At 42.7% G+C, this 27,864-nt stretch overlaps 1 protein-coding gene and 1 long non-coding RNA gene across 5 annotated transcripts; one reads left to right on the top strand and one right to left on the bottom strand.

Moving 5' to 3' along the window:
* Nucleotides 1-320: 320 nt before the first annotated feature.
* On the top strand, nucleotides 321-21,537 carry LOC135090285 (rapamycin-insensitive companion of mTOR-like). Its single transcript, XM_063986930.1, has 28 exons — nucleotides 321-473; nucleotides 1,764-2,061; nucleotides 2,464-2,595; nucleotides 2,988-3,178; nucleotides 3,306-3,537; nucleotides 3,724-3,874; nucleotides 4,216-4,400; nucleotides 4,575-4,705; nucleotides 4,900-5,183; nucleotides 5,855-5,971; nucleotides 6,262-6,444; nucleotides 7,046-7,254; nucleotides 7,828-7,917; nucleotides 8,310-8,511; nucleotides 9,057-9,226; nucleotides 9,711-9,915; nucleotides 10,120-10,363; nucleotides 10,678-10,837; nucleotides 11,015-11,123; nucleotides 11,520-11,701; nucleotides 12,343-12,657; nucleotides 12,896-13,249; nucleotides 13,421-13,782; nucleotides 13,992-14,135; nucleotides 14,388-14,522; nucleotides 15,245-15,355; nucleotides 15,733-15,881; nucleotides 16,223-21,537. The coding sequence occupies exons 1-28, from the start codon at nucleotides 431-433 to the stop codon at nucleotides 16,397-16,399; spliced, it is 5,265 nt and encodes a 1,754-aa protein (XP_063843000.1). The 5' UTR covers nucleotides 321-430; the 3' UTR covers nucleotides 16,400-21,537.
* LOC135090286 (uncharacterized) lies at nucleotides 15,271-27,864 on the bottom strand. Of its 4 annotated transcripts, XR_010261850.1 has the most exons (5): nucleotides 27,772-27,864; nucleotides 17,193-17,284; nucleotides 16,191-16,479; nucleotides 15,659-15,876; nucleotides 15,271-15,410 (listed from the first exon to the last, which is right to left on the bottom strand). It is a non-coding gene; the product is annotated as an uncharacterized LOC135090286 (long non-coding RNA). The 4 variants fall into 4 exon arrangements; XR_010261849.1 differs by lacking the exon at nucleotides 27,772-27,864 and having other exon boundaries at nucleotides 17,193-17,329; XR_010261852.1 differs by lacking the exon at nucleotides 27,772-27,864 and having other exon boundaries at nucleotides 15,301-15,435; nucleotides 17,193-17,329.

A 27,864-nucleotide genomic window follows, 5' to 3' on the forward strand; every position in this document is an offset into this window, starting at 1 on the left:
AAAGCACTGTTCAGGGGGTGCCGTGAACTTATCATTAAACCCAGCTGTGACCTTTCCCAGCTGTGAACGTTTCCCTTTGTGTCTCACAACACAAGGGGGCAGTCACAGCCTGCCCTCTAAAGACAACTCTCTTCCTCCACACAAAACTACAAGCACCTAATAACATACACACCCTTCACTCAAAAATTTTAAAATCATCATGGCGACTCCTACACCAGCCTTGGAGTCCCCATCTGGGGAGGGGACCATAAATGTCCCCAGGTCGGACTGCCTTTCTGTCGACTGCCTGAAAAAAGGGGGGGGATGGACCCATAATGTGTGCCGTTAGAGAAGCAAAATCTCAGGTGTCGTTTGTGGTCGCTCTCAGGGGGCCGCCAGAGACCCCCGGCAACTCAGAGCGTCACGAAGTAATGGCGACACCAGCAGCAGCATGTATCACGGCAGAGCTTTCCGTGCCGGGCGCCCCTTGAGGAGTAAGTGATTGTGTTGGCTACTGTGGGGCGAGGGACAGAGGGGAGGTAGTGGGCGTGGAGGGGCGTGGCAGGGCGTGGCGGTGCTGGCAGGGACGGGGTTACCTGGGGGGCTTGTTTTGGTGGTTCTGTGGTGTTGTTTTGGTATGTGTTGGGGTTGTTTTCAGTTGCTGGTGTTCTTAAATGCTTTGCTCTCTCGTCAGGACTGTTTTGAAAGGCTACAGGAATTATTGGTCACAATGTTTTCCCTCCATATGATACAAAGTGCTTCTTGTCAAACTTTCATTCCCGTCGCAAAAAAAAAAAAAAAAAAAAAAAAAAAAAAACAGACTCCAGTGACTTCCAGTAGAGCCTGTTGTGAGTGTTCGAGTTGAGACAGGAACGTGAGAGAATACAGACCTATGTAGTGCTATGGTGAGGCCCAGGCGTGGCTTAGCTGTGCCCTCGTGAATTGCTGCTTTATGTGAGGGGAGTTATTGATGTCATCGTAGCCCACTGATTTCCAGACTGATTAGCCATTCATTTCTTGGCCAAAATGTGATGCTTTATAACTTGTGATGCATAGCCAATGAAGGGATAAGTACTTAAATTAATGAACTGAATTAATATGAAACCCAACCTGCTGAAACAGTAATTACTCCCAGTGAGGTCTGAACCACTGGACCAGTTTGTACTAGATCAGACAGTGCTGTGAACTTTCACTGACACAGCTGTGACCACACTGAGGTTTCCCTTTCTATCTCACAACACAAGTGGGTAGTCACAGCCTCCCCTCTAAAGACAACTCTCTTCCTGCACACAACTCTGCATGCACCTAATACACACACACCTTTCATTCAAAATTCAAAATTTCATGGCGACTCCTACACCAGTCTTGGAGTCCCCATCTGGGGAGGGGACCAGAAATCTTCCCAGGTCAGACTGCCTTCTTATGGTATCGACCCTGTCTTGACATCCCTTCAACTTATTTTTTCATTAACTTCTGCAACATTTGCAGTCTTAGATCTGATTTTTCTATCTGTAGAACACTATCTCTCCTCTACTAAACCTCATCGTTTCCTCACTCAAGTGCATGTGTCATTTATCTAACAAGGATGTTAGATAAATATTATTTTTTAAGTTTTAAATTTAAGTTTTTATACTTAAACATTTGTGGAGAGTAATATTATTTGCTTATTCTGCTTTCCAAGTGACATTACTATTTTGTTATGACCCTTGATTTGAGTCACATGCAGTGTCTTCACAAACTCTTCACTCGTCACTCATAGTATCAAAACTTGTGATGCCTTCCAGAACGCCAGGACAGTGAGGATGAGATACAGCTGGACACTGGGCGCGGAGTGTCTGGCGTGCTGCGTGAAGTGCTGTCTGTGGTGTGCCAGCATAACGGCATTCCCAAGAGCCGCCGCCTGGGCTACCTCAATGAAGCAGTGAGGGCCATAGTCAAGATCCTCTCCCTCAACCAGACCAAGAAGTCTCCGCTCACAGAAGAGCCCAGTGACCCACCCGAGGAACGCGTGCCTGCCACTCTCCCTCCAGCTACCTTGGACTTTGGGGAGGAGGAGTTCACACGGGAGCAGTACTTCTGTCTGTGAGTGCTGGAGCCTTGTGGGGTTACTGGGGCACTGGCCAGTTTGGTTTGAAAGAGTTCCGAGATTAGGTATTTGCTTAAGAATAGCAGTTGGGAAATAAGTGGAAGAAAATTATTTCACTTTCACCTTTACTTTCTATATGTTAAGAAGGTGTTTGGTTTAAGTTTGGTGACTGTCCCTTTCAGAATAAGTTGGTGTCTGAAAGTTAGGTTATTTTTGAGAAAGTGCTTAATAATAGTTTAGTCACAGTTCCCTTCAGAATATGTTGGTATCAAAAAGTTCTGAGATTAGTCCACCTTCTCCTCTGCCTCTCCTCTTCACAGTTTCAATCTCCATGCTCCACACCACAAGTGGCACCATGTTACAACAGACTGAAGTGTATGTTGCAATTTTGTGTCCAGGTTAAGATGCTGTCTAGTCCAGGATGGGAGGGAGATCCGTGCCGGTGGGCTGCGGCTGCTTCGATACCTCATATTTACAAAAGAAGATGTGCAAGCTCTCATGGCCGTCAATGTTATACCTCTTATTATCAGGTGAGTGGGAACTTATTCTGTGGAACCTTTCAGTCAGTCTGTTACATAGTTTCACCTTCCTGCTTTGCTTCATTTATACTTTCATGTGTAAATTCTGGAGCTTCTTGCCTGCTTCTGTATTTTCTCCTTCCTATGACTTAACTTCTTTCAAGAGTGCAGTTTCAAGACACTTATCCTCCAATTTTGGATTATCCTTTGACTTTTCTTTTGGGACTGGCACCTCTGTGGGCCTTTTTTTTTCTTTTTGTTGCCCTTGGCCACTGCCTTTCTTAAAAAGAATATATATATTTATTACATATATAATATTTTTGCTATCTTTTTATTCAGCTAATTTATTGTTTGGTTATCATATTTTCCTTCCCTTTCCTTTGGTGATGTCATGTGTGCTGTAGGTGTATGGACATCATGCTGGACAACCAGGTGGAGCGGGTGCAGGCACTGCGTTTGGCCCGCCGCCTCCTGATGGTGGCGCCAGATCTGTTCCCTTTGTCCCTTGCCCGCTGCCTGGTGGCCATCGCACGGGACGGGGCCAAAGAGAGGGACAGGCTGCTGAGGTCAGCGCTGGCAACACTCAACGAAATGGGTGAGTGTCACTTTATGCATAGGAGAGACTTGTTGTATATGTGTAATTTTGTTTATTGAGGTGTCAGCTTATATAATGCTCCAGTGACAGTGTTCATGATCCACATCCTTGCTTGGTCACTTTGCAGCCATACTGAACACCCAAGTGTTTGTGGAGTGTGGTGGTGTGGGTGTGGTGCTGCACAACGTGCTGGACTGTGCCATGCCACGCATCAATGAGGCGCTGCTGGGGGCCATCCTCTACCTCCTTAACACCCCGCAGTGGCGGCCACACTGCAGCGAGCTGCACCAGATTCTGGCGCCTTTCTCAGACTTCAATTACAAGCACACCAGCTATGACCTGGACTACTACAGCAAGAGGTGTGGGCTGCCATGGTCTTGCCTTATGACACATGTTATGGAAGGATTGCCCTTAAAAAGAATAGTTTTATGTGGGACCTGTAAGATGGTTGTCAAGTTTTAATATCTCTGCCCAGGTAATATTTGTATTGGTGACTGTTTTTGGTCCTAAGATTCTCATGGTTGTGTTTCTGACTCTCCCCAAAGTGAGGAGCGTGAGCTTCGCACTCAGGCAGCCAAGCTGGCAGTGCTAGTGTGCCTGCGCAGCTGGCCAGGTCTGGTGTCCCTCTGTCAGCCCAGCACTGCAGCCCTCAAGTCCCTTGTTGCTCTGCTGTACCCAAACCATGAAGAAACCAGGGTAGGTGCTTGGCCCAAAACTATTCATGCAGCACTATGGTTGTTAAATGCAATACATTCTGATATTTTGTTGCTCATGTTTTTTAACATATTATTAATTTTCTTGGTGCTACACAATATAGTGAGGGATCTCATTTGTGAAAAGCTGTTACTTGTAATGTTTGTTATGTGGTGCTAAAGTTTACCTGTGTTTACACCACATCTGTTTTTTGTTACTTGAAATGAGAAGGAGTAGAGAAAACATTAACACAAGCTACATTTTTACAGTCAAAGATTTTCCTGTACAGATAGCAAGTAATTTCTGAAAACTGAGGTAGTTCATTTTGTCTGTCCATCTTGCAGAAAGCCATCATTGAGCTGCTATACGAGTTGTTCCGGGTGCCTCTTGTGGACTGGACCGGGGATTACGATGAGGCGCTGGCCACCTACAAGAACCTGTCTGCCTCCGACACAGACTTGTGGAGACTGCATGAAAGTTTTGTTGCAGCTGAGGCACGGGCCATCCTGCCACACATAGCCAAGTACAGGTAAACTCTTTATTCATCTATCTATTTTTATTAGAGAGGGTTCTTAAGGACAGAAAATGGATTAAAGAAGCCTGCTGTTAATGCTGTCTCCAAGAAGGATCATAGCTTCAACTGAGAGAAGGACCTCTTTACTAAGGAGTATATTTCTGACTCACATGTTTTCATCTCCCTCAGGCCAAATGTCATCCAGAATCACTTGGCTCTGGTTCTGTACACCATGATGTGTGTAGACTTGTTTCCTGCCCTGTGTGAGGTGATTGTGTCCAGCTCTGCCCCGCTGTCAGTGAGGACCACTCTGCTGCTTGGTGAGTGCTACTACTGACTTGTCTCATATGCAGTGCATTTGTGTTTTGTATTAGATGTTCTTGGTTTCTTCTGTATGAATAACATCTGAGTTCCTGGATGTTACTTAAGTAGAAAAAATATCTTAACTGTGTGGATTTTATATATAGAAGAGATAGTGGAGGTGTTACTTTCAATGTCAACTTTCTGTGCCCAGGGGAGCTCCTGCATCAGGCAAACCAGAACTTGCCGGGGGAGTGCGGGTCACTGTCACACTGCCTGCCCCTGCTGCTGGAGCGTGCCGCCGGCAGCGACTCCCTCCAGCGCATGCGAGCCACCCAGGCCATCACAGCACTGCTCATGCTGTCCCGCTCAAAGCTCAGTGCCTCCTGCAGCAACCCTACCTCTCTCTATCTGGCTCAGATCATCAACGCTGCACCCAAGGCAAAGGACGCCACCCCTAAGAGGTTCAATGAAGCACACAGTGCAAGGCTTAGCAAGGTGAGGGTGTGGGGACTAGACGACTGCTGCACTGAAGGGTCTGGCCAGCTGTGGGTGTGAGGGAAGTGTGATGATTGGTAACACACGACAGGTAGTTGGTGGTAAAGGGACTGATGACACAGATAGGTAGTAAATTTAATGTAATGGGTACCTCTTGTAACTGATCTTATGTGTAAGCAGGGATTTATGTACATATATGGCAGACTGATATGTATCCTGAATAAATGGCATATCTTTGTTTTTTGTACTTATTATGGAGAACTATTTTTATTATTTTCAGTATCAGTGGTTTTTTTAGGTGTCAGTTTTCAGTAAATATAGACAGACATCACTCTCCATTAGTGGCTGATGGGGATAAAAGTGTGAACGTGTGTATGAGTGTGTGGTGCTTTGTCTGGGCTGCCTTGTGTTGGATTGCTAGCTTGGTATATAGTAGATAGATAGACAGATATATGAAGAGCCTGTATATGATGTTATGAATCTCTTTGACAACCATCATGTGTGTGTGTGTGTGTGTGTGTGTGATTCTTTGTCTGGGCTTACCTGTGTTGTGATGCTGGCCTGGGATATACATATAGATAATATAGATAGATAGACATATGAAGGGGCTTGGTATGATGTTATAAATCTCTTAGGCAACCTTATCACTCACACTTCCTACAATCCTACAGTGGCTGGGGAAGGACCACGACGAGCTAATCAGCCAGACCATGAAGGACTCCCACGTCCTGATCGGTGGACAGGATCCTCATGTGTGGAAGTGGGAACTCATCATTGCAGTGCTCAGGGTGAGGCATGCCACTCCATACACCTCAAATCTTGTGTCTAGAAGTGTCTTAGAAGCTGCTGTGATGTGTGTAGAGCCTTAACTTAACTTACCCTGCACAATTACGATCTGTTGTACCTTACTTATTTAAAACTACATTGTGTGCTGAAGAGTCTTACAAACACCACTATTGTCCTGTGAAATGTCTTGAGTCTTAACATAACTCTCACCCTTCTTAGTGGCCACCTCTGAAACTACATTGTGTGAAGTCTTACAAGTGTTTGGAGTCTAAACAGACCTCTTGCCTTTCAGTGGCCATCGCTGTCGCTGCATCGGCTGGAGGAGAGCAACTACCGCCTCTTTGTGAAGCGGCTCCTGCACTTCTACAAGCCAAGTGCAAACCTCTTCTCCAGCGTGGACGTCACCCATGACCAGGCACAAGTGTATGCTCAAACCCTCCTGCACTTCTGTGACTTCCTGCTTGGTGCTCCTGAGGTAACTTGTGCCCGTCTTGTTCTGTCATGTCCCTTCAGGTGGTTGTGTTGTTATTCGTTCTTGCAGTGTCTTATAAGTGAGTCATTGCAGTTGTTTTGCTTCTGATCTATTTCATTCTTGTTGTGTTTTGGTCCGTGAATCATTACAGTCATGCTCTTCTCTTATGGTCGTGTTCCTTCTGGTGGTTGCATTGATATTTGTTCTTGCAGTGTCATAATCAGTGAATCATTACAGTTTTGTTTGTGATGTATTATTCTGTTCTTGCTGTGCCTTAAGCAGTGAATCATTACAACTGTTTCATTCATTCTTGTTTTTTCATATCAAGTTGGATGGTTTATGAGTCTTTCCATATTTTGTAGTTATAAATGATCTCTTGAACTGATCTGTCTATCAGTCAGTTATTTTATGTACTTTCTAAGCCTTATGAATTAAACTCATCTAAGCATAATTTCTCACCATGATTAGGTATTGAAAAGCTTCTATGTCAATTTTATGTTATTATCAATTATTTCTTTGCCTTTTCTTCATATTACTTGTGCTAATCTTGATGTTTACAAGATGCATTTTTGTATCCTTTGTGGTAATCTTTTCACATTTTCAGGATGAATGTATCAAGTACCTGGAGGAGCTGCTGGTGGACATCAGCACCCACCTGTCCAGCGTGTTGTGTGAGCGGCCCGCACATGATGTGATAATGTCGCCCTCCCACCTCAACACCACCACGGCGCAGTACTACTTCCTGGCGCTGGGCAGACTGACCCACTCTGCTCAGGGACACGAGATGCTGATGAAGTCTGGCATCCTAGAGCAGTGAGTGGACTGATCTTTGTTACTTATCTTCTTAGGCTGGGAGAGTGGTGATTACTGTGCTTTTGTTATTTATTGTACACCTCAACCCTGCTTTGTGATCAGGTCATTTTCTGGAAAACCCAATTGTATGGTGATCCATCATATAGCGAGCTTAAGGAAATGGGTAAAAAGGACACTAAATGAAAGGGAATCATATGATGTACCATACAATACCCACCATACAATATATGATATTGTATGGGGGGGGTGAGGTGTGTGTGTGTGGGTGTGTTATAATTATTATAATCTAAGATTTATTCACCTTGAAAGTATTTACATACACAATAAGCACAAATAAAAATGTTTTTTTTTTAGTTTACAGGAATTAATATTTACTAATGCAACTAAAACTACCGTATTAAAAGACACTTGTAAAACAGATAAGAGCTTATAAGACATTAAGAAGCATCAAAAATCTTCTTGAGTGTGTGTAAGTAAGTGGGTAGTTCTTGTTCAGTCTTTGCAGGAATACAGAAAGGTAGTTTATATTCCACACAGTATGGTTAGTAATGTAATGTTGCCTTCACTCCTCAGGCTGCAGGAGTTGGTGAGTGTGTCTGAGAGTGACATGTACGCCAAGCTGGTGTCCACCTGTCTGCATTACTCGGGTAACAAGCCCAACAGGTGAGTGTGCAGGACATCAAGTGTGGTGTTCTGCAGGGGTTCTCTTCTTTTGTGTACATGGTCAGATAAACCACTATCATGTCCTGTCTTGAGATTTAAAAGTTGTAGGCTGCTGAAGCAAATTACCTCATCAACGCAAGCTGCCTGAATATATATTGATCACTTTGAGACACTGATGCAGAGGAACAAATGATGTAACATTAAACTTTCAATACACTTATCCTACAATTTTGGATGACCCTTTTGACTTTTACTTTTCAGACTGGCACCTCATTGGGTCTTGTTTTGCTTTTTTTGTTGCCCTTGGCCAATGTCCCTCTTACATAAAAACTTCAAAAATTTTATTATAATACAAGGAGTAAGGGTGACACTAAGGAATGACCTTCTTTCAGGGCCATTTTAACCAAGATCCTGACTGGGTGCCAAGAGTCGGCACGTCTGTACGGCACTCAACTGCTGCGTGCCTTTGCCAGGGTGGGGGCCGAGGAGTTCGCCCAGTGGGGGATGGAGCTCCTGGTAGGGCAGCTGTACGATGAGAGCCGAGTTGTGTCCCTGGCGGCGCTGGAGGTGCTGGATGAGGCCTGTGACAATGAGGTGAGTCTGCCCTTCATCCTCACTTGTATTAAGCAGGTGGTAGTGAGTTTTCCCTCATTTAAGCACATAATAATGAGGGGAGTCAGCCCTTTATCCTCACTTGTGTTTTTAATGAGGTGATTGCAATGATTCCTTCACAACATTCCAGGATGTGAGGTAATCCTTTGCTTTTCATGGCTTGTCAAGTGTAACAGAATGGACTGGTGCAGTTTTAAGTATAATATTTGGAGACTAGTGAGAATTAATCTTGTCTCAATCTTTTTTCCATTTTTTCTGATAAATTCTGGAACTCTGTGCCTGCTTTTTTATTCACCCCTTCCTATGACTTGAACTCTTCAACAGGGAGGTTTCAAGACATTTATCCACCAACTTTGGGTGATTCATTTGACTGTTCTTTAGGACTGACACCTCAATAGGTTGCTGTTGTTGTTGCTGTTGTTGTTGTTGATGCTGCTGCTGTTGCTGCTGCTGCTCCTCTAGCCCAGAGCCCTTTTACATTCAAAGAAAGGAAAGAAAAAAAAAATTGACAGCTCACGGGTTTCCAGGAGTACCTCGAGGCAGTGCTGTGTGCGCCGCCCTCCGTGACACACCTTGGGGACCGTGGGCAGCTGCTCCTGGTGAAGCTAGTCTCCTCCCCCAGGGGCTTCAGGGCATACCAGGAGGCAAACTTCATCAACACCATGCTGGACAAGTGGGCAACAACATACAGCTACAAGTGAGAGCCCATACTTGCTGTTTTGATGATTTGGGGTGATTGTAGAAAGGTTGGGTGTAGTACAGTGGCTCACAAGACTTTCCCTTCCCACTGCAGGCTGGTGGGACTAAGAGAGTAAGTGAGGTGTGTGTGTGTGTGCGTGAGTGTGTGGTGCTTTGTCTTGGCTGGTGTGTGTGGGATTGTCAGCCTGGTATAGAGGTAGACTATTTGTGTTAATTGCAAAAATGTATAGAGTGAAGGGATTGGGAACCTCTCCATATATTTATTCCTACAGTGAGATGTTTATGGTGTCCCAACCTGGTATAGAGATAGGTAGGTGGATAATAAGTTGATAATTGCAAAATGGAGTGGAGCGATGGGACTAAGAACCTCTCCATATATTTGCTACAGTGAGACCAATGTTATTTTCTTTATGACTAATTAATTTTACAGTAAGACAACACTTTACTTCCCTTTCATGACTCACAAACCTTCTCTGCTTCAGGTACGTGAGGATGATGCAGCTGGCCATTGCAGACTCCATCACACAGCACCAGCGTGGGGAGGATGGCCAGTACGGGAGGCGCACAGGCAGCAAGCATGTGGTTCACGATGTGTTCCTGATGCCTCACCTGTACGGCTCCCTCACACAGCACAAGGAGGGCTTTGCCGCATTGATGCAGCATGAGGCTGTCAAGACCATGGTGCAGGTATATGTGTGTGTGTGTGTGTGTTGGAGAGGAAGAGAAAGGGAAGGAGGATAACTTGTATTCTGAAAGGAGAGGGAAGGAGAGTAACTTGTATATTGAAGGATAAAAGCATCTTGTGTTCTGAAAGGAGAGAGAAGAATTGTAACCATTGCAATACAATATATCACTTGAACCACAGTGCTGAATTACATTACATTCCCTCAGGTGGTGAAGACCGGGGCTACCTCAACACCACAGGAGATCTTCCAGCTGAAGGTGGCAGTGTGGGCGATGGGGCACATAGGGCTGAGCAGTGACGGTGCTGGCTTCCTCAGCTGCGAAGGAGTCCTGCGCTCTGTCACCCACCTGGCTGCCTCCTGCCCGGTGTACTCTGTGCGTGGCGTGTGCTTCCATGCCCTGTGTCTTGTGGCCACCACCAAGGAGGGCGTTACACAGCTCCGCAAATATGGTGAGTGTGTGTCTTGGCAGCAGGGTTGTGGGCTTTGTCAGGGAGGGTGTGGCTCGATTTTGTCTGTATTGTGAGGGAGAGGCCCAGTCTATCTAGTTTCATCAGTGTTGTGAGGGAGAAGAAGCCAGTCTGCCCTAATATTTTCCTCTCAGATGTACAATTTTTCATTTTTTGGAATACTTATTGTATATCTTATGAATTCAGGAATATCAGCTGCAAATTAGATCATTCCTTTATTCATTTCAAGATCAAGATACACATGAGTACAAATTGAACCTTACAATTAAAACGTACAACCCCATTATGACTTGCAGGATGGGAGTGTGTGCAGCGCAACCACCATGAGCAGTGGCAGATGGTGGACGAGATGGAGGGCTGGTCAGCACCTCAAGGCCAGGTGGAGGACCCTTACTTTGGGGCCACCAACAACCACCATGTCTCTGAGAGTGAAGTGGAGGACCTTGACCTGCCAAAGTTAGTGGTGGAGTCACTGTGTAGTCATATGTAGCCAAACTGTGAGGTTTGTGAAGTTTGAATGTTGCCCAGAAGATGGTAGAGTTCTGCAGGAGATTTAAACTGAGTAGCTAAGCTACCTGAATCTTTGGCATGCAGGGAAAACAGCCTCAGCTTCACCCTTCCCTTGTGTTTCAGGGCGGGCTTCTACGTGGGTGACGACTCAGAGGACGGCAGTGATGGCGGCTCCATCCTGGTGGAGGGCATAGGCTTGGATGACGCTTACCCCGCTGCAGGCAAAAGTCAGGTGAGTGTACACCAAAACTTAATGCAATATGAACCTATAAAAGAAGGCTGTGCATTATGTACTTTGATGGATTAAACATTTATTGGTAATTGGAGAAACAATATGTATATGTACAAATATGTACCAAGGCTGTTTCCCACAGAAAGGGGTGTAGTCAAGACAAGGCACACACTGTTAACATTCAGACTTATTAGCACCATTCCTGCAGCCCCTTGACCCCAACAGAGAAGAGAAAGTACTCCTTCCCTCACTTTTGGGGATCATTTGCACAGCTTGGACATTACTAAAGATTTCATTGTCCACAGACTTGTCAACTTTATTTAATACTTGATCTCTTCCTTGAATTGGTGGGAAATAATACTGATAACAACACTGCTGTCCTGTTGGCTTCTCCAGACTCTACCTCACAAATCCAAGCCGCCCTCTGCCATGTGTCACAAACGCAGCTTCTCGGACTGTGCACCCGTGCTGGAGGAACTCACCTCAGACACCTCGCAGATCCCTCCCTCTCACGATGACCTGAGTGTCCAGAAGAGGTCATCACTGCGGTTCAGGTTCCTGGCCAGCATGCGGAGGAAGTGAGTCGTCTGTGTGTGCCTGGTTGATTTTTATTTTGGTTGTTATGTGAAGCATCAGTGACGTGACACCTGGCAAGGAGGAAGTTGTGTGGATGCTGGTCTGGTCTTGCTCACTGATATTGTCTTTTAATTGAATGTTTGAGGTCGGTCACTGAGCAAGCCAACTGTAATTGCATGTTGCTGCACGGCTGCTATAGATATTTTCAGTTTCCAGAAGCTTACTTTCCACACCATACATGCATTATAATGGACAAAATGTTACTGTTCATTTACTACATCAATTGTCTGTCTATATACATGACATAACTTAAGGGAAGGAAAATGATTGCAAGAATGTATGATGTGATTTCCAGAAGGCTAAAGTGAGGGATGAACTTCAAAACGTGTGAATTAGCTGCTTCAGAAATCTTATTTAGAGTACTTATCTGCACATTCCCTGTGTGGTAGAACAGAATTAAGGAGGATAGAGTGAGGGGATGTAGGACTCTCTTCTGTTGCTTCTTATGATGAGGAAAGGCATTGAGGGGGAAGGAAAGTCACATTTATTACAGCTATAGTGAGAGTTGGATATATATAAACAGCATTGAATGGGTAGATGACACATGGCAGGGGGAGACTGAGCAGAGGCCAATCCCTGCCAGGTCGGAGCGGCGGCGGGAGTCAACCAGCAGCCGGGCAAGCAACTCCTCCACGGCTTCTGAGCGCATGACGGACCGCATGACGGCCTTCCTGCAGTCAGCACGGCGCATCCGAGGGGTCAGCTCCCGCAGCCACTCCCTCACCGACCCCACTGGCTCCGACGAGGAGACTGGCGAGCAGCCCGGCACCCTCAGCTCGGACTCCCTCTCAGACCCTGCTGATGTGTCAGCTGCCGAACTGCCCCACGACGGTCCCACCCATCATCCCAAGGAGCAGCAGGAAGACACCCCAACCCTACTGCCTTCCAGGACCCAGGTGTAAGGACCCTGTGTGACCCCCACCAGGCTGTGTAGCGTGTCCTGCAGCACCAGGCACAGCTCTATGACTTACTTTGTGATTTTCCAGTTCACACCAATGTGTTGATATTAGTATAGGAGCAGGAATACACCACAGCATGAAATTTGCTTAAAACTCTTTTTTATTGCTGCTGTTTTGTCCAATTGATTTTATATTACAAAGACTTGAGGGTGGTGTCCAATGGAAACCTCTTTCCAGGGAATGCCGTCTGAGCCCCATTGCCAGCGGAACCTCACTAGTCACCCTTGGCTCCCAATCCATGGCTGAAGGCTCAGAGTTCAGGAGAGGGGGGCGGGGCGGCTCCATCAGGGGGTCCAGCGGGGCACTGTTTGCAGAGGACGCTGGGGACCGAGGCGGCAGCACCACCCCAATACTAATACCTGGCTCAGGGGTGGTGACCAGTCAGCCACTGTCCACACAGAGTTACTTCACCCTGCGCTCTATCACCAACCAGCGTCGGGTGGTGTCGGAGTCCAGCCATGAGGAGAAGCCCACCAGGAACTCACTCAAGGGCTTCCTTTCCTCCAGCTACGAACATGGTGGCGGCCAGTTGTAAGATTGTGTGGTTAACCTTTGTTCTTGCAAATAACAGTTCTTTAGAGACTCAGCTGAATTGTGTGTCTTTTAAGTCGTGTGTCTTTTAAGTCATAAAAGTTCAGATAATAACTTCATTCAGCACTGCCTGATCATGAAACTGTCTAATCAGTACTTGTCCTTCCACAGCATGTCTAACCTGCTGGATGTGCAGGGGCTAGTGCGCTCCCCCTCAGGATGCAGCGAGGTGTCCTCAGTGCGCTCTGGGGTGCGGGGCATTGGGCTGGGGCCAAGCAGCAGCAGCAGGGCACTGGGCAGCTACAACCTGATTGGAGCAACACAGCACCAGGCAGGCCAGTGCTACATTGGCTTTGCTCTGCCTCTGGACCTGGACCTCCTTCTCTATGACGCCTCCTTGGACAAGAACGTTGGGCAGGGAGAGGCAGGACAGATGGCCGCCACTGGCAACACCCCTGGCAAGGACAGGTTCCCTGCAATCACTGAGTCTGAACTTGAAACACAGTCTGAAGAAGATCCAGAGAAAAAGAAAGGTAAGTAATCTTTGTTATAGAGGGAGAAAAAACGAGGCAATCTGCATTGTTAATGAGAACAAGCCTTAACGTAAATCTGAGATACTTGTATATATGAAAATCTGAGATACTTACATGAAAGTAAGTATGTATGAAAATCTGAGATACTTTTATGTATGAAAGTAACTTTCCTGTAGCCTAGAGTCAACAAGCTTTCCTTTCCCACACAGCTGGAAGCCCCAAGAAGAAAACTGATGACACCAAAACCTCCAAGGTGATTCATGGGAATGGTCTGGAGCTGCACAGCCCTCACAGCTGCCTGGCCTGCTACACACTCACTCCCCCCACACCCCCACCCACTCCAAAGGCAGCAGGTGAGGCTGTGGCTGGAATGCAGTGCAGAGGGGGAATGGGATGGGGTCAATACTGTTTCTCCATATATTGATTCACTCATGTATTCTCTGGTGTCTTGGCATCCTGACCTTTGAGAGTAAGGGACTGATCTTTACATGAACAGAAAAATACAAATTAGTATAAAACTACACCTTTCTTGTCCATCTCCTTACTCTTCCAACATGAAAAGGAAGAAGCAAAGTAGAATAAAACACTTTTGATGAACCTTTCAGGCGAGGGTGAAGGCGAGGCGCCTGAGGCAGATGTAGTGCTGGTGTCTCCGCCTCTGCAGCGTGTGAAGGCAATCAGCGAGGCGTCTGAGGCATCTGACCCATCCAGCGTCAACAGCCAGGGGTGGGAGGACACAGGTGAGAGGTGAAGCCAGCAACACTGGGCTATCTGTTACAGAGTCAGAAGAGAGGGTGGGTTGTGAGAATAGCGGATTGATTTGATTACGTACATACAACTCTTCAACTGAACTCGTAATGTCCTTCTGATTTCACTACATATGCTCATCTCATTAATACAACTCTTAGCATCTTTCCAGTTTGATTACACACACACACACACCTTTCTAACTACTAATGAAAGAACTAAGTGGAAAGTTGGTTACATGGAGATTAATGCCGAGAAGGCTATGGTAAATAAGTGTGTGTGTGTGTGTGTACCATAAATACTTAATATTGTGGTGCTGGATAGAAACTGCTCATAATTTAGCCCTTTAGTTTAGTGATTGGCCTTGTTGAGAGATAAATGGTAATGGTGAGGGAGATTTGAGTGCTGGAGTGACTATGATAAGGGTGTGTATAGTGTGAATACTACCATGTAACTAGTGGGAACAACAGCTGAACCCATAAGTGATATGATAACAGATTTCTGAGTACATAGGTAGAGAGAAAAGTGAGAAAATGGATGAATCACAGTAAGAAGTGGATGGTTGTGTGGTGTGTGGGTGTGTGGTTAACTGTAGCATACACTAATAGTTAGGGAATAGATTTGAAGTGGATGGTCGTATTCAGTGTGGGTAACCAAACTATATTAACATAGCTCTGGATTCTGAGCCATGTGCAACTGTCCTTGTTGTCCGCAGGTGAGGTGAAGTATGGGCCAGAGCGCGTCAACCAGGTGCTCTTCAGGAAGGAGGTGCTGCGCTTCATCACCAACTTGTTGTCTTCCATTGCTGCAAAGTCTTCAGAGGCAGGTGAGTGTCCTGCCCACCACCCATGCTCTGTCATCACGATCAACCTTCCTTGACCCTCAGGAACCATAAAATGAGGATAACTATAAGAAAACCTGTTGGATGATACTTTGCTTTTGATATTTTGGGTTAATCTATCAGTATATCATAGAGATGAAAGATGAAAGTTTCTTTGTCTTGTGTGTTGCAAGTTTACAGCATTTTAATAAATGGGGGAACAGGAGTAGATTGTAAAATACGATTACAGTATTTCAGTAAGTTAGATTGGGAAAGAGGAATAGTTTGTAAAATTCCGGACTCCCTCACCACTAAGATCATTATCCTCTTCTTTGGATGTAATAAACATGTTCAGCATCACTAATCCCATTGTGGCCTGACAGGACTGCTGACACTGAAGCAGCGGTGGCCTGCAGGTTTCAAGGACGTCTGCCTTTATGCGGAGATCTGTCAGATCCTTGCCTCCTACAACTACCGGCTGACAGCGCGGCGCTTCATCCAGGAACTCTTCATGGACATGGTGTTTACTGAGGTAAGGGAAGACAGACCATTAGAAGTCTTGAATGTTTTAATGAAATACTCTTGATGCATCAGGTAGACATTTACCTCAATACTTCATGTGTGGTCTTAAAAACTGATCAGCTCTCCTAAAATTGTAATTTCTTTGGTGGTATTTCAAGCTTAACCATTTGGCTGCCAATCCCTATGACCCCCTACCTACCCTTAGTGTTTGTTTGGATTGGTTTCCTCTCATGGATAAACCCTTCGGATTTACTATTGTCTATTCACACCCTGACTAATTGAATGATTTGAGCCAGTGCAAGGACAAGACCATACTTACCTGGTGAAGGATTCATTAAGCCTCTCCTACAGGTGTACGATGAAGCATCACGCATCCTGAAGCAACAGTTCGAGGGGCTGTGCGAGACCACCAACCCGGCAGTGCAGGAGATGCCCGCCAAGATTGTCTCCTCCCTGCAGCCTCCCACCATGGCAGACATCGCGGAGGTGACTCTCTCGGACAAGTCAGACCGGGAGGAGGACTGCTAGCGGCCCTGTGTGCTGACACTCAGAGGACCAGTACTGCAGCTCTGCCAGTTTGTTGTTAAGTTGCTATGACGAAGCAGCATCTGTGAATGTAAATGTAAGACAAGTAAACTAAGGTAGAACTGGAAGTGGGGACTTTTAGTTGTATTCATATTGATAAAAAAAAGCTAAAGTGAAGAAAAACAGGCCTAGCTAAGAAATAGGAGTGTTGAGAGTTGGAAAGATCAGTTGTATTCTAATTAACTCACTATAAAAAACTTTATAGTAAGAACTGAAAAAAGGCAGGCCTGAGTGTGAATATAAACTGTCATTATTACTAAGTGTTGTGCAATGTGTGAAGCCTCTTGGGTGAAGAAGATGAGGCATGAAACAATGTGTGTAAACGTTAAGTAGCTGTAAGGAATTTAACAACTAGAGTGATAATGAATCATGACTATTAACTTAGAGAGAGAGAATCATAAGCAAGGCAATAAAGTGAATAAACAACTACGATAGGAAATAAATACGAAAGACAATAAAAGTAAAAACGAACCTGTGAGATGACTTGAGCATGAAAACACACACAAGGAAGGAAACATGCTAAGTGACAAGAGAAGGCAGCAGCATTCAGACAATACATGACCTCACAGATGCAAAATAAAGTGGCTTATGCTATAGATTCTCACATTGTAAACCTCTGATCCTGTTGTGTGACTGAGTTTAAAATGTTCACAAGTGAGCTGTTAGAATAAGCAGAATGGTGGCGCGTGTTAATTTATAAGGTATGATTGAGCACCTTTGTTGAGTGAGTACTTACGTGTGGCTCTCCTATCTGTAATGCTGGGCGGCTTCGTCAGTTCAGTTAGGTGTGTTGTGCATCCGTGTCGTCTTCCCACTGAGGAGGATGGTCTGCAAGGAGGATGCAGGTGTTGTGTCATTGGCAGGTAGCTAATGATGTCTGGACTCGTCTCTGTGTTAGGCTATCTTGCAGGATTCACTTTGAGCAATGCTGTTTTTTGTCAGTGGTGGCATTTTGTTAGTGTTTTTTGTATGGTACATTTCCTTAATCTATTTCCTCATCAGTATTTCTCCTTCCTGGCCCACGGGCACTAACTGTGAGTGAATCCTTGTTCATGGATGAGCTTCACTCCCTGAATTCCCTTAAAATTAGGAACAACAGAAGATTAGTTATTTTATTCAATCCATTTTTGGATGTGAGATAGAGTTTTACTTGTAAAAATCTAAGTGCAAATTATGCATTCATATTTGAAGAAAGGTCTATTACTTAATAGAAAACTTTGAATTTTCAGTGTTCATGAATGAAGATCCACATGTATTATCCATCTCCCAGTGCCTATTTCAGTGTCAGTCATCATTCTTCAATAAACCCTTTACTCCTTCCTGTAGCTTCACCATCAATACTCAATACAGTCTCATGCAAGAAACCTTTCAGTCACCAATGATTTTACCACTTTTAAGCTGCCACACACCTATACAGACAGACAGTCTAGACAACTCACGTCTCACTGATACATATATATCCTATCTCAACAATTTTCTTAATGAATAATCACATAAAGTTGCCATGAAGTACCTAGGAATTCTGTAACCTGCATTTTGTCTTCCCTTGAACCACCGAAACAATTCTGGGTCGTAAAGAAATTGTTAAGTGCTTCATTTTTTTGTGGCGGTTGGTCAGATTTAATATTTTAAGGTTATTTATTCTGTTTGTATGTGTTTGGTGTGAAAGGGAGTGAGTGAGAATGTGTTTTGTGTGTGTATCAGAGAGATTAAGTATAAATGAATGAGTGTGTGTATTGTGGGTATGAAAAGGGAGTACGAGGGTGTGTGTGTGTGTGTGTGTGTGTGTGTGTGTGTGTGTGTGTGTGTGTGTGTGTGTGTGTGTGTGTGTGTGTGTCTGAGCATCATAGAGAAATATATCAAGTTGGCAGAGGCTTATGAAGTCCTTGCCTGTTAATTTAGCACCCCCATCCTTTTCCTCCCCCGCTAGTCCTGAGTGAGTGTTTTCCCTGTTTATCCTTGCATCCGTCAGCTTTCCTCAGCCTGATGGGAATACCAAAGATTTTGTGTACTAGATGTAATTCTCTGGGCTGACAAGTCCTCGGTTACTCTTCCTCCTAAGGGACTTGACCACTTAACCAGACTATTCGTAAACTCCCCCTCTATTGATGTAAAAAGTACCTATCAAATGTTTCGCCATTTGTCGTCAACTGTGAAATTTGCCGTCTTCGTCGTGTTTATGAGAATTCTTGATTTTGTGTGATTGTGCTAAACCATTTTTGCGTCATTCGTATTAACCAAACTTTATCTTTATCCCTTCCATTGATGTACGAGTATCTAGCGTGGAGTGTGATATTGACTCTGCCTTCTCATATGTTATATCTTGTTTTCCCAGAACTTTTTGAGTTATTCTCCTATCATATCTTGTTTTCCCAGTACTTTTTAAGCCACTCTTATCATATCATGTTTTCCTAGTACTTTTTATGCCATTCTCTTATCTTTTTTTTCGTTATTATTTGTTAAGTTTCTATATATTTGCTTCTTTTTTCTCCTCAATTCTTTGTTTTCCCACTCTTCCTTCATTCTTCAGACTCTTACTTTTCAATATTCTTCAGGCTTTTCTACTTTTCTAATTCTTTACATTTTCCTACTTTCCCTACATTCTTCAGACTTTCTAAGATGCTGTTTGCTGCTTAATTTCTGCTTTATTGACACAAAGAACAGGGTACAGCCAGACACACTTTCTCACTAACAGTAACTAATTCGCTTTGCCATTCTTTACTGCAATACCTGCATAATATATTAGTTTAGTAGTCAGTTCATCACCTATCTAGTTTCATCAAATTAAAAGGACAACAAACAGTGAAATAGTTAAGAACGCTTTTGTCTTGCCTGAGTTGTTTGTAAAGTAATCTTTCCTGATCAATTTGTGTGTAAAATGTGGTGGTGAGAACAAGCTTTGGATGAAATGGTAGTACGTTAGTTAAGTTCACTCATCTATACTTTCTTCTTTCCACTCGCCTATACAGAATGAAATGGTAGTGTGTTATTAATGTCTCCTGTTGCCTCCTTCAGTGTGTGCAACAGGCAAAACATTAAATTACATCTGCTTCATCCCATTTTTTTCTTTCACAGTACTTTATATTCCTTTATGTTCCAACGTTGTCTCCTTTAGAGTGTGTACAACAGACGAAAACAAAGTACTTCTGTTTCGTAAAGCATTTCCTCTCACCGCCACACTCCACTTGCATCTTATTCACACTTTTTACAATGGACTTTTATAATGTACACTATTTTAGGCCTGATTTCTCCTTCACTGAATGGTTAAAAAATGTGGTGAATGATGCTATTTTTTTCCTAATGCTACGCTTGATCATGAGGCAATGAAGACTATGGGAAGTGTGAGATAATGATTTGTTTGCTCACATTTCCCTGCCAGTGCACCGTGCCATGTAGAAGCACACACCTTGACAAGTTACCATTCCTGTGCAAATGTATTACTAATGTACGCAAGTCATCCCCGTGAATCCTAGTTAAGTACTGCACTGTCATTACATTTACCTGTGTTATGTATTCCAGTGTTAGTGTAATTTTTACTGTTAGTGACTTTAGACGAATACTCGTAACGTAGCATACATTATTAGGCTTTGAGAACCTCTTGTGAGATCTTATGCTGTGTGTTGAGCCTTGCACCGTATCACTAAGCGAGGGAAAGTTGATATGAAGTACTCAGATTTATTTTCATCCTGCTAAGTAACATGTGACTAGTGCCTCAAAGCAGATGAATGGAGAATGTAATGGAATGTGTAATGAGTGCATGAGGAAAGTGACATGTGGCGTAGTGCAGAAGGTTGTGAAGGATGTGATGCGTCCATAGCCAGAAACGTCAAGAGTCATAACTCGTGGCGCGCAAGATTTGTCGTGAGAGAAAGACAGTAACGGTAAAAAGAAAACATGACATTGTGCCTTGCCCTTTTTTTCAGTGGTACTCATTTGTGATTGTGATGCACAAGGTAAATGTTTAAGAGTTAAGTATATAGTAGTGTGGATTCAAGTGATTCCTAGGACGTAGTGTAACAGTTGAAGTGCAGTGTGGAAAAATTTAACTACATCTGTGTTTTAGCAATTACAGTGAAGTTGAGATGGCCTTGGAAGATAAGATAGTCTGGAAGTGTTATGTAGTGTGCAGTGCCTAAGACTCCTGTAGAGCAGTATCTTGAAGGGAGAGGGAAGGGTTTGGGACACAGACAGAGAGACAAACACACACAAAGAGAACCTGGTTGTGTGTTGGCAGTGACTTGGCAGTGACTCGAGTGTGTTTCATGAGCTCAGTGTGTTTCTCCCAACTGGTGGAGGTTGTTGGATCACTGTTGGGTCACTGTTGATGTGCATCTTAATTTGGCAATGGGGAAGAGAGTTGATTGAGATGCAGTGTGTGGCGAGTATGCTGTTACTTGTGTTAGTGCGTCGTGCTGTGTTGCGAGCCAATGGTTGTGTTGTGTTCCGTGAGTTGTTCCTGCTTGGTTGCATTTATGAGTGGTAGTCTGCAGCGAGGGGAAGTGTTTGGTTATCTAGTGTTCTCTTTTGTAGAGTTGAATGTTACACAAGTTCACTAGTCTTAATTGATGCTGTTTCTTCCATTTAGTCTCAGAAGGACACAATGTGGCAGGTCTGTACCAAGTGCAAGTCCTGAACATCGCCTTGGTCTTCTTTTAGCTAACTTAGGCAGCTAATTTCTTCTGTATAAAGTACCTTGAGTGGTGCAGGTAAGGAACACTGATTGGAGAATGTACCTGAAGCTTGACCAAATAACTGAAGTGTACCATTGCCACTGAGTCTGAGCCCAGTGTTCCCCTCCTGTCTGTGTAGCTCCTCAGTTCCACAATTCTGTGCCAACCCGTGACTGATCAAGTTAACCAAAGGGACAAACGTGATGCGTGTCATTCAAACCTTGTTAATTCGTGCATAATTTAGGCGTGTCAGAGTCTCATTCAACCATTCCATGTGTCACAACAACTCAGCAGTTAACAAGTGCAAACTGGATGATTGAGCGCCCTTCTGGCAGTCTATCTTATTCCTTTGTTGTTACTGGAAAGTATGGCCCTTGTTGCAACCTGTGTAAAATAAATGAGTAACACATTCATCCTCTTTTTAATCCTGGGGGGAGGGTATTAGAGAGAGAGAGAGAGAGAGAGAGAGAGAGAGAGAGAGAGAGAGAGAGAGAGAATAAAAATCCTATCTATATATACAAAAGACGTGTATGTGGCGTCTTTTCCTCTTAACTGCTGTAAGCTCGCCACGAACCTCCACACCACCTGAGCTTAGACCATGATGAACCTTGCCGCGGACATGCTCGGGACAATGGTGTTTGGAAAATGCATGCGAACCTGTTTAAGACACTGCTTCGTTCAGTGTTCGGGAGCTGGTTCGAGCCTTAAGATATACAAATAGATAATATATGTAAAAAAAAAAGAAAAAAGTAAATATGTCGATAGAATAACACCGCACGCATGCTTCGCTCCTCTAACCTCACATAACCGCCCCTCACCCTCACCCCATTATCCTCCCCCTTCCCCGTACAGCATGTGGGACGCAGGACACGCGGAACACGCCCTCAAGGACAAGGAAAAAAATCCAATAAGCAGCTTATCTACTTAACGACAAACTAATTATTATCATATTACCGAACTCAGTACACGGGTCCGGCATTAAGTATTCAATGCACACAGTGTTCTTGCATTAAACAACCTCCCTCGTGACTCCATTATTCACAGCCTGGCTTGGAAAAAAAACAGAGATAAAGAGAGAGATTCCTCAGTGTCCGTGAACCTTCGTTTAAACAAATAATCGTCTCGTTTAACCTAACAATTGTAGATTTTCACTCCCATTATCAATTTGTGTTTTGTCTCACGGGGTCGCTTCCTTTCCTCCCTCCCTCCCTCCCTTTCCTTCCTCCTCACTTCTCCCTTCCTCCCTCCTCTTCCTCCTTCACTTGTATACATGTTCATAAATGCTTTTTGTGTCGCACCTCGGCTATTTTGAAAATGCTTTATGTATTTGAAGTTAAACGCGCTTGTAAGGATATTTTTATGGTTCTAGTGGCGGATTAACAAGATTTCTACATTACTAACTGTAAAAACACTCATGAGAAACGGGTTAATAATCTCGGTGTTCTTTGAAAATAGTGGTAATATGAGCAAAGCGTTTCTAAATACGAGATTCACCGCCTCTTTTTCCTGCACCAACACTCGCCCACTTTGTCCCACTTCCTCCCGCAGCCCACACTTCTCCCGCTCCGCCTCACACCTGTCCTCCTCGCCAAGTGTTTACACATTCACCTTCTCGGCTCACTCGCCCCCTCCTCACCTCACCTCACACCTACACACCACCGATATCATGAGCAGTGGTGACCTAACTTTTGAATTTTTTAACTTTTTTTTTCTTTCTGGAACTAAACTATTTGTCTTACTTCACGTTGTCCTTTTTTTTTTTTACTTTTTTTTTCTATATTGTACTTCATTCTTATTCTTTCTCTTTCTTGTATTGATTATATTCTCTTCTCCCAAACTTTATCATCTATTTTGCTATGCAAATTGACTTTTTTTCCTAATTTTTTTTTTTTTTTCAACTTGGTGTCTGTTTGTTTGTCTATATATATATTTGATTCAAGACATTGCAAACTTATTTATTAATTCTATTTCCTCACAATTCTATTTCATCACAATATTTTTTTTCCCTTTTTATTTATTTTCTTTGAATAATCTGTTATTTCACACAACTACTCTTATTTTTTCTCTTACTTGACAACCTGCAACTTTTTCATTTATTACTTTTTTTTTTTTTTTTTTTTTAGTGATCAATCTTTTCACACACAACCAACCGCTCTTCTCTCTTTCCAGGAACTGTTTACCTTCCTTACCTCACAGGCCGCTTTTATTTATTTATTTATTTATTTATTTTTTACTTTATTTTTCTCTCTCCCTTTCCCAGCAACTGTCCATCTTATTTCAAACCCTACCAACTTGTTCTCTTTTTTTTTTTTTTTTCCCTCGCCAGAACTGTCCATCTTACTTCCCGATCTACCACCTTTTTCCGTTTTTTCCAGTAAGTGTTTACCTGCCTCACTTCAGAACTAACAATATATACCTTTTTTTTTTCAGTAACTTTTTCTTACATCACGTATTTTGCACTGTATATTTATTTTCATTTATAGTTTCTCCATTGCGTGTTTAACTCATCAGAACTTCAAAATATTAACATGTACATTTCTTTTTTTTTCAGTAACGGTTTACCTAATATCATATATATATATATATATATATATATATATATATATATATATATATATATATATATATATATATATATATATATATATATATATATATATATATATATATATATATATATATATATATATATATTATTTTTTTTAATTTATTTTTTTATTTTCACTTTCCATATTTTTCCCTCCAGAGGCTGCCCTGTTTTCCTTCTCCCGTCATTTTTTTTTTTTTTTAACCCAACAAATATTTTCTCTTCTCACAAAAGCGCGGTCAGTTTTATGTTCTTATTCCTGGGTTACTAATTATTCTTCTCATAATTCACCCGAGCCATATTATTATTATTATTTTATTTTTTTTACTGCTACGGTCGTCTTTTGTTAACATTTAGATCACTGTAACAAATCGTTCGCATGAATATAAAAAAAGACGAATATGGAGTTAATTTAATCGGTGCTAGGCTACGGAACTAGGAATACAAGAGACTGCAGTACAAATATTATTCCGTTAAGAGTTGTACATGATTATGAGAAAGAATAACGAGCGGTGAAAATTTTTAAACCCTTTTTTTTCTTTCCCCCACACAAACGCATACAATATTTATATCTACCTTGCTTGACACAGTTCACTTTTTTTCTCATTTTATATATATATTTTTTTTCTTCTCTCCCTCACACGGACACACCCTCTATTTATCTACCTTACTTTCTCTTTTTATTTTTCGTACATTTTTTTTTTGTTTCATTCCCTTTAATACGAAATACAAGCTTCTATACAAGTTACTTTCTCTTTTTACCTTTTTTTTTGTCAGATATTCTTTTAGTTTCGTCCCTTTAATACGAAATATAAGCCCTTTTTTTTTTTTCTTTGCCCGTTTTCTCTTCTCCCTCGTTCACTCGCTATTTATTTTTCTTGCTCACCACACTTTTTTTTTTCCTTTATCCATACAGTGTCATCACTTATACGACCATGAATTCGTTTTTTCCCCTCCTCTTTTTCCCTTAAATTCACTCATCTTTTTACGAGGTATCTACCTTACTTTACACACAATATTTTTTACTTTTTATTTATTTATCTATTTTTTATTCACAGTACGTACATTTTTTGTTTAATACGGCAGGCAAAGTTATTTTCCTCTTTTTTCCCTTCATATCCACCCAACTATTATTTTCCTCTATCACTTTATACAATATTTACTCACTATTTATTTCCCTCCATTACTTTGCACATTATTTGTTCGTTTACCTGTTTATTTATTCGTTCATTTATCCTTTATCAATACTGAGTAAATTACCGTCACTTTTAACACTATAGATATTTTTTTTACATTTACTTCATTAATTCATTCCCTATTTATTTATTTCTTTTTTCGTCCTCTCAAACTCACGCACTAAATATACGGACGGGTGTCTAATCTACTCTCTATCACCTGTCCAGTGTTACCTGTCTATTCCACCGCCCACTCACGCGATCCACACACCTGCCCTCTAAACCCAAGCTTACCTGCGCACCCACACTTCTCCCCACACGCAAACCTACACACATCCACCCACAAACCCATATCTCTTCACCCACATATCCACTACACCCATAAATCCACACTTACCTACCCATCCACTCGCCAAACACACCTACACTAACCTAACTTTCATTCTCTTAGTCCCGTCCCTCTAATCTACCCACCCACCCACTCATCCTCGCTCCCGGCCGCCCATATCTCGCCCAGGATTTCACGAGGGCTGTCAGGCGGAGCGGGCGTTGGGTAATGCTTCTGTCGCTCTGCCTCGCGTGTTAAAGGACTATAAGCGATTAATTGTATAGGATCGCACGCCGCGCAGTCTATCCCGCGCCCGCTGTTCAATTACCGCCATCGCCTCGCCATTGCCTCGCTTTTCATGACCCAGACCAGCCCAGCCCAGCCCAGCCCAGCCATGATTTCCAGACTTAAAGATGTTGTTGATACGGAGTTGTTTTACTTTGTTTGTTTATTTAGTTTTCTTTAGTTAATTGTCGTAATCTTTATTTGTTTTTATTATTTTTTTTTACGTTACTGCTTGTAATTCTTCGTTTTTCTTACGTTACGGTTTTTTTTTTTTAGATTATTCCTTTCATTTTTTATATATATTTTTATTTTTTTTATTTTTGGGGTATCGTTTGTATTTTTTTTTTTATTTTTTTACGTTACTGGTTATAATTCTTCGTTTTTCTTACGTCATTGCTCATATATTTTTTTTTGATTACTGGTGTTATTTTCAGTTCGTTTATTTATTTATTTATTTTTTTTGTGGGGTATCGCTTGTAATTTTTTCTTTTATTTATTTTGGAGGTGATTTTTTTTTCTTTGAGGTTATCCTTTATAATCATATATATATTTTTTTTAGACTGTCGCTTACAGTTCTTTATTTTAAGGGTATCACTTGTAATTACTTTTTTACAGGTTATTGTCTGTAATTCGTCTCTCTCTCTCTCTCTCTCTCTCTCTCTCTCTCTCTCTCTCTCTCTCTCTCTCTCCAACAGTAGTAGTAGTAATAATCCTTTTCCCCCTTGCCTCCCTTCCTCCTCCTCTCCCTCCCTACCATCGCTAAATAATATGCTGTTAGTTGTGAATTATAAAAAGCCTTTGAATACTAAATAACATACAGAACACGATTTAGTTCGCTTTTCCTTTTTTTTTTCTTTCTCCCCCCCACCCCTCTCCCTCTCTCCCTCTCTCTCCCTTTCGTCGCCAAACAGTGAATTATGAAACGTGATGCCAAATTCATATCCTATATACTTAAGCGGAATTATTTCAACGTACTGTGCGTCTGTGATAAAGACGATGAAAAACAGAGGGCTCATTTATTTTTCCCTCCGTCGTATAGATAAATAACAGCAAATGTACGTTTTTATTTTCCTTTCTTCCTTTATTTATTTATTTATTTTTTTTTAGCTTCAAGTGATGTTAAGTACACAAACGTTCAACATTAAAGAGATTACGTTCGCAGTGAGTGTTGCAATGTGTACCTGTAATGAACCGATGTATTTTGTATTTTTATTTATTTATTTTTTTTCGCTTCACCGTCGCTAAATGAAAATAATCAGGCAACAGCGAAGCGAATTACGAAACTTTTGGCCTTCCTGAATAAATACTCCTTCCATGCGCGAGGATTTCATTGCAACATCCAACCACTTGCCATAAAATTTACGAAGCAGGAAGGATGGAATTGTATTTTCCACACACTACCTTCACACACACACGAGAAAATAAGAACACACACACAAAACCACACACTAAACACTAAAGAAATCCTCACATAAAACAAAACAAAAACAAAATACACACACAGAAAAGGAACCAACACAGGGCCCTCGCAACACAACACAACACGCCACTGCAACACAAATCTAGAATATATACCACAAACTCACCTTTTGACCTCGACGACCCGACCAACCAGAGAGAGAGAGAGAGAGAGAGAGAGAGAGAGAGAGAGAGAGAGAGAGAGAGTCGAGGCAGCGGCGTAGGAAGCAGCGCAAACAAACTTGGCATGGAGAGAAATTCCTTCACCTTTTTCTCTTCAGGTTCACTCCCTTCATGACCAAGCAACGCCCCATTCAGTCCATCTCATTAACAAATTGCTCCTCTCACCTTTCACTGCAGCAAGGACGAAGAGGACGAGGAGGAGGAAGAGGAGGAGAAGGACGAGGATAACGAACAAGATGAGGAATGAACGAAGATAACGGAGCATGATGACAAGGATGAGGATGAAGGTACCAAGACACGATAGGACGAGAAAAGAAGGCAAGAGGAAAGGTAAGGAGAGAACCAGAATGCATGAAAGGAAGGGGAATGAGGGAAACGAAGAGGAAGAAGGAAGGAACGAAGCTAATTAGGACGATGATGAGAGAAGAGGAGAAGGAGGAAGAAGAGGATGTTGGAAGTGGTGATTAACGAAAAGATTAACCACAAAAAAATAATGAAAATGGCGGAGAAAGATAGGGAAAACGAAAGAATGAATGCAACGAAAATAAATAACGATGGGAATAAGAAAGATGGTGAAGGAAACTTGTAGAACGTACTACACACACACACACACACACACACATACTTACCCGGCCACACGCCCGCACACACCCAAGGCAACCGGCAAACTAAGGGAGATGGTTCAAGAAGGGTTTAACCAACACCGTGTGATGCTTCAGATG

The sequence above is a fragment of the Scylla paramamosain genome, chromosome 34 (assembly GCF_035594125.1).
Source record: "Scylla paramamosain isolate STU-SP2022 chromosome 34, ASM3559412v1, whole genome shotgun sequence".
NCBI classification, from domain to species: Eukaryota; Metazoa; Arthropoda; class Malacostraca; order Decapoda; family Portunidae; genus Scylla; species Scylla paramamosain.

Coding starts and splice junctions, on each gene's coding strand:
- LOC135090285 (XM_063986930.1), top strand. CDS start 431: ATGTATCACGGCAGAGCTTTCCGTGCCGGGCGCCCCTTGAGGA. Junction 8,512..9,056: donor ATGAGGCCTGTGACAATGAG/GTGAGTCTGCCC, acceptor ACGGGTTTCCAG/GAGTACCTCGAGGCAGTGCT. Junction 15,882..16,222: donor TGGACATGGTGTTTACTGAG/GTAAGGGAAGAC, acceptor CCTCTCCTACAG/GTGTACGATGAAGCATCACG.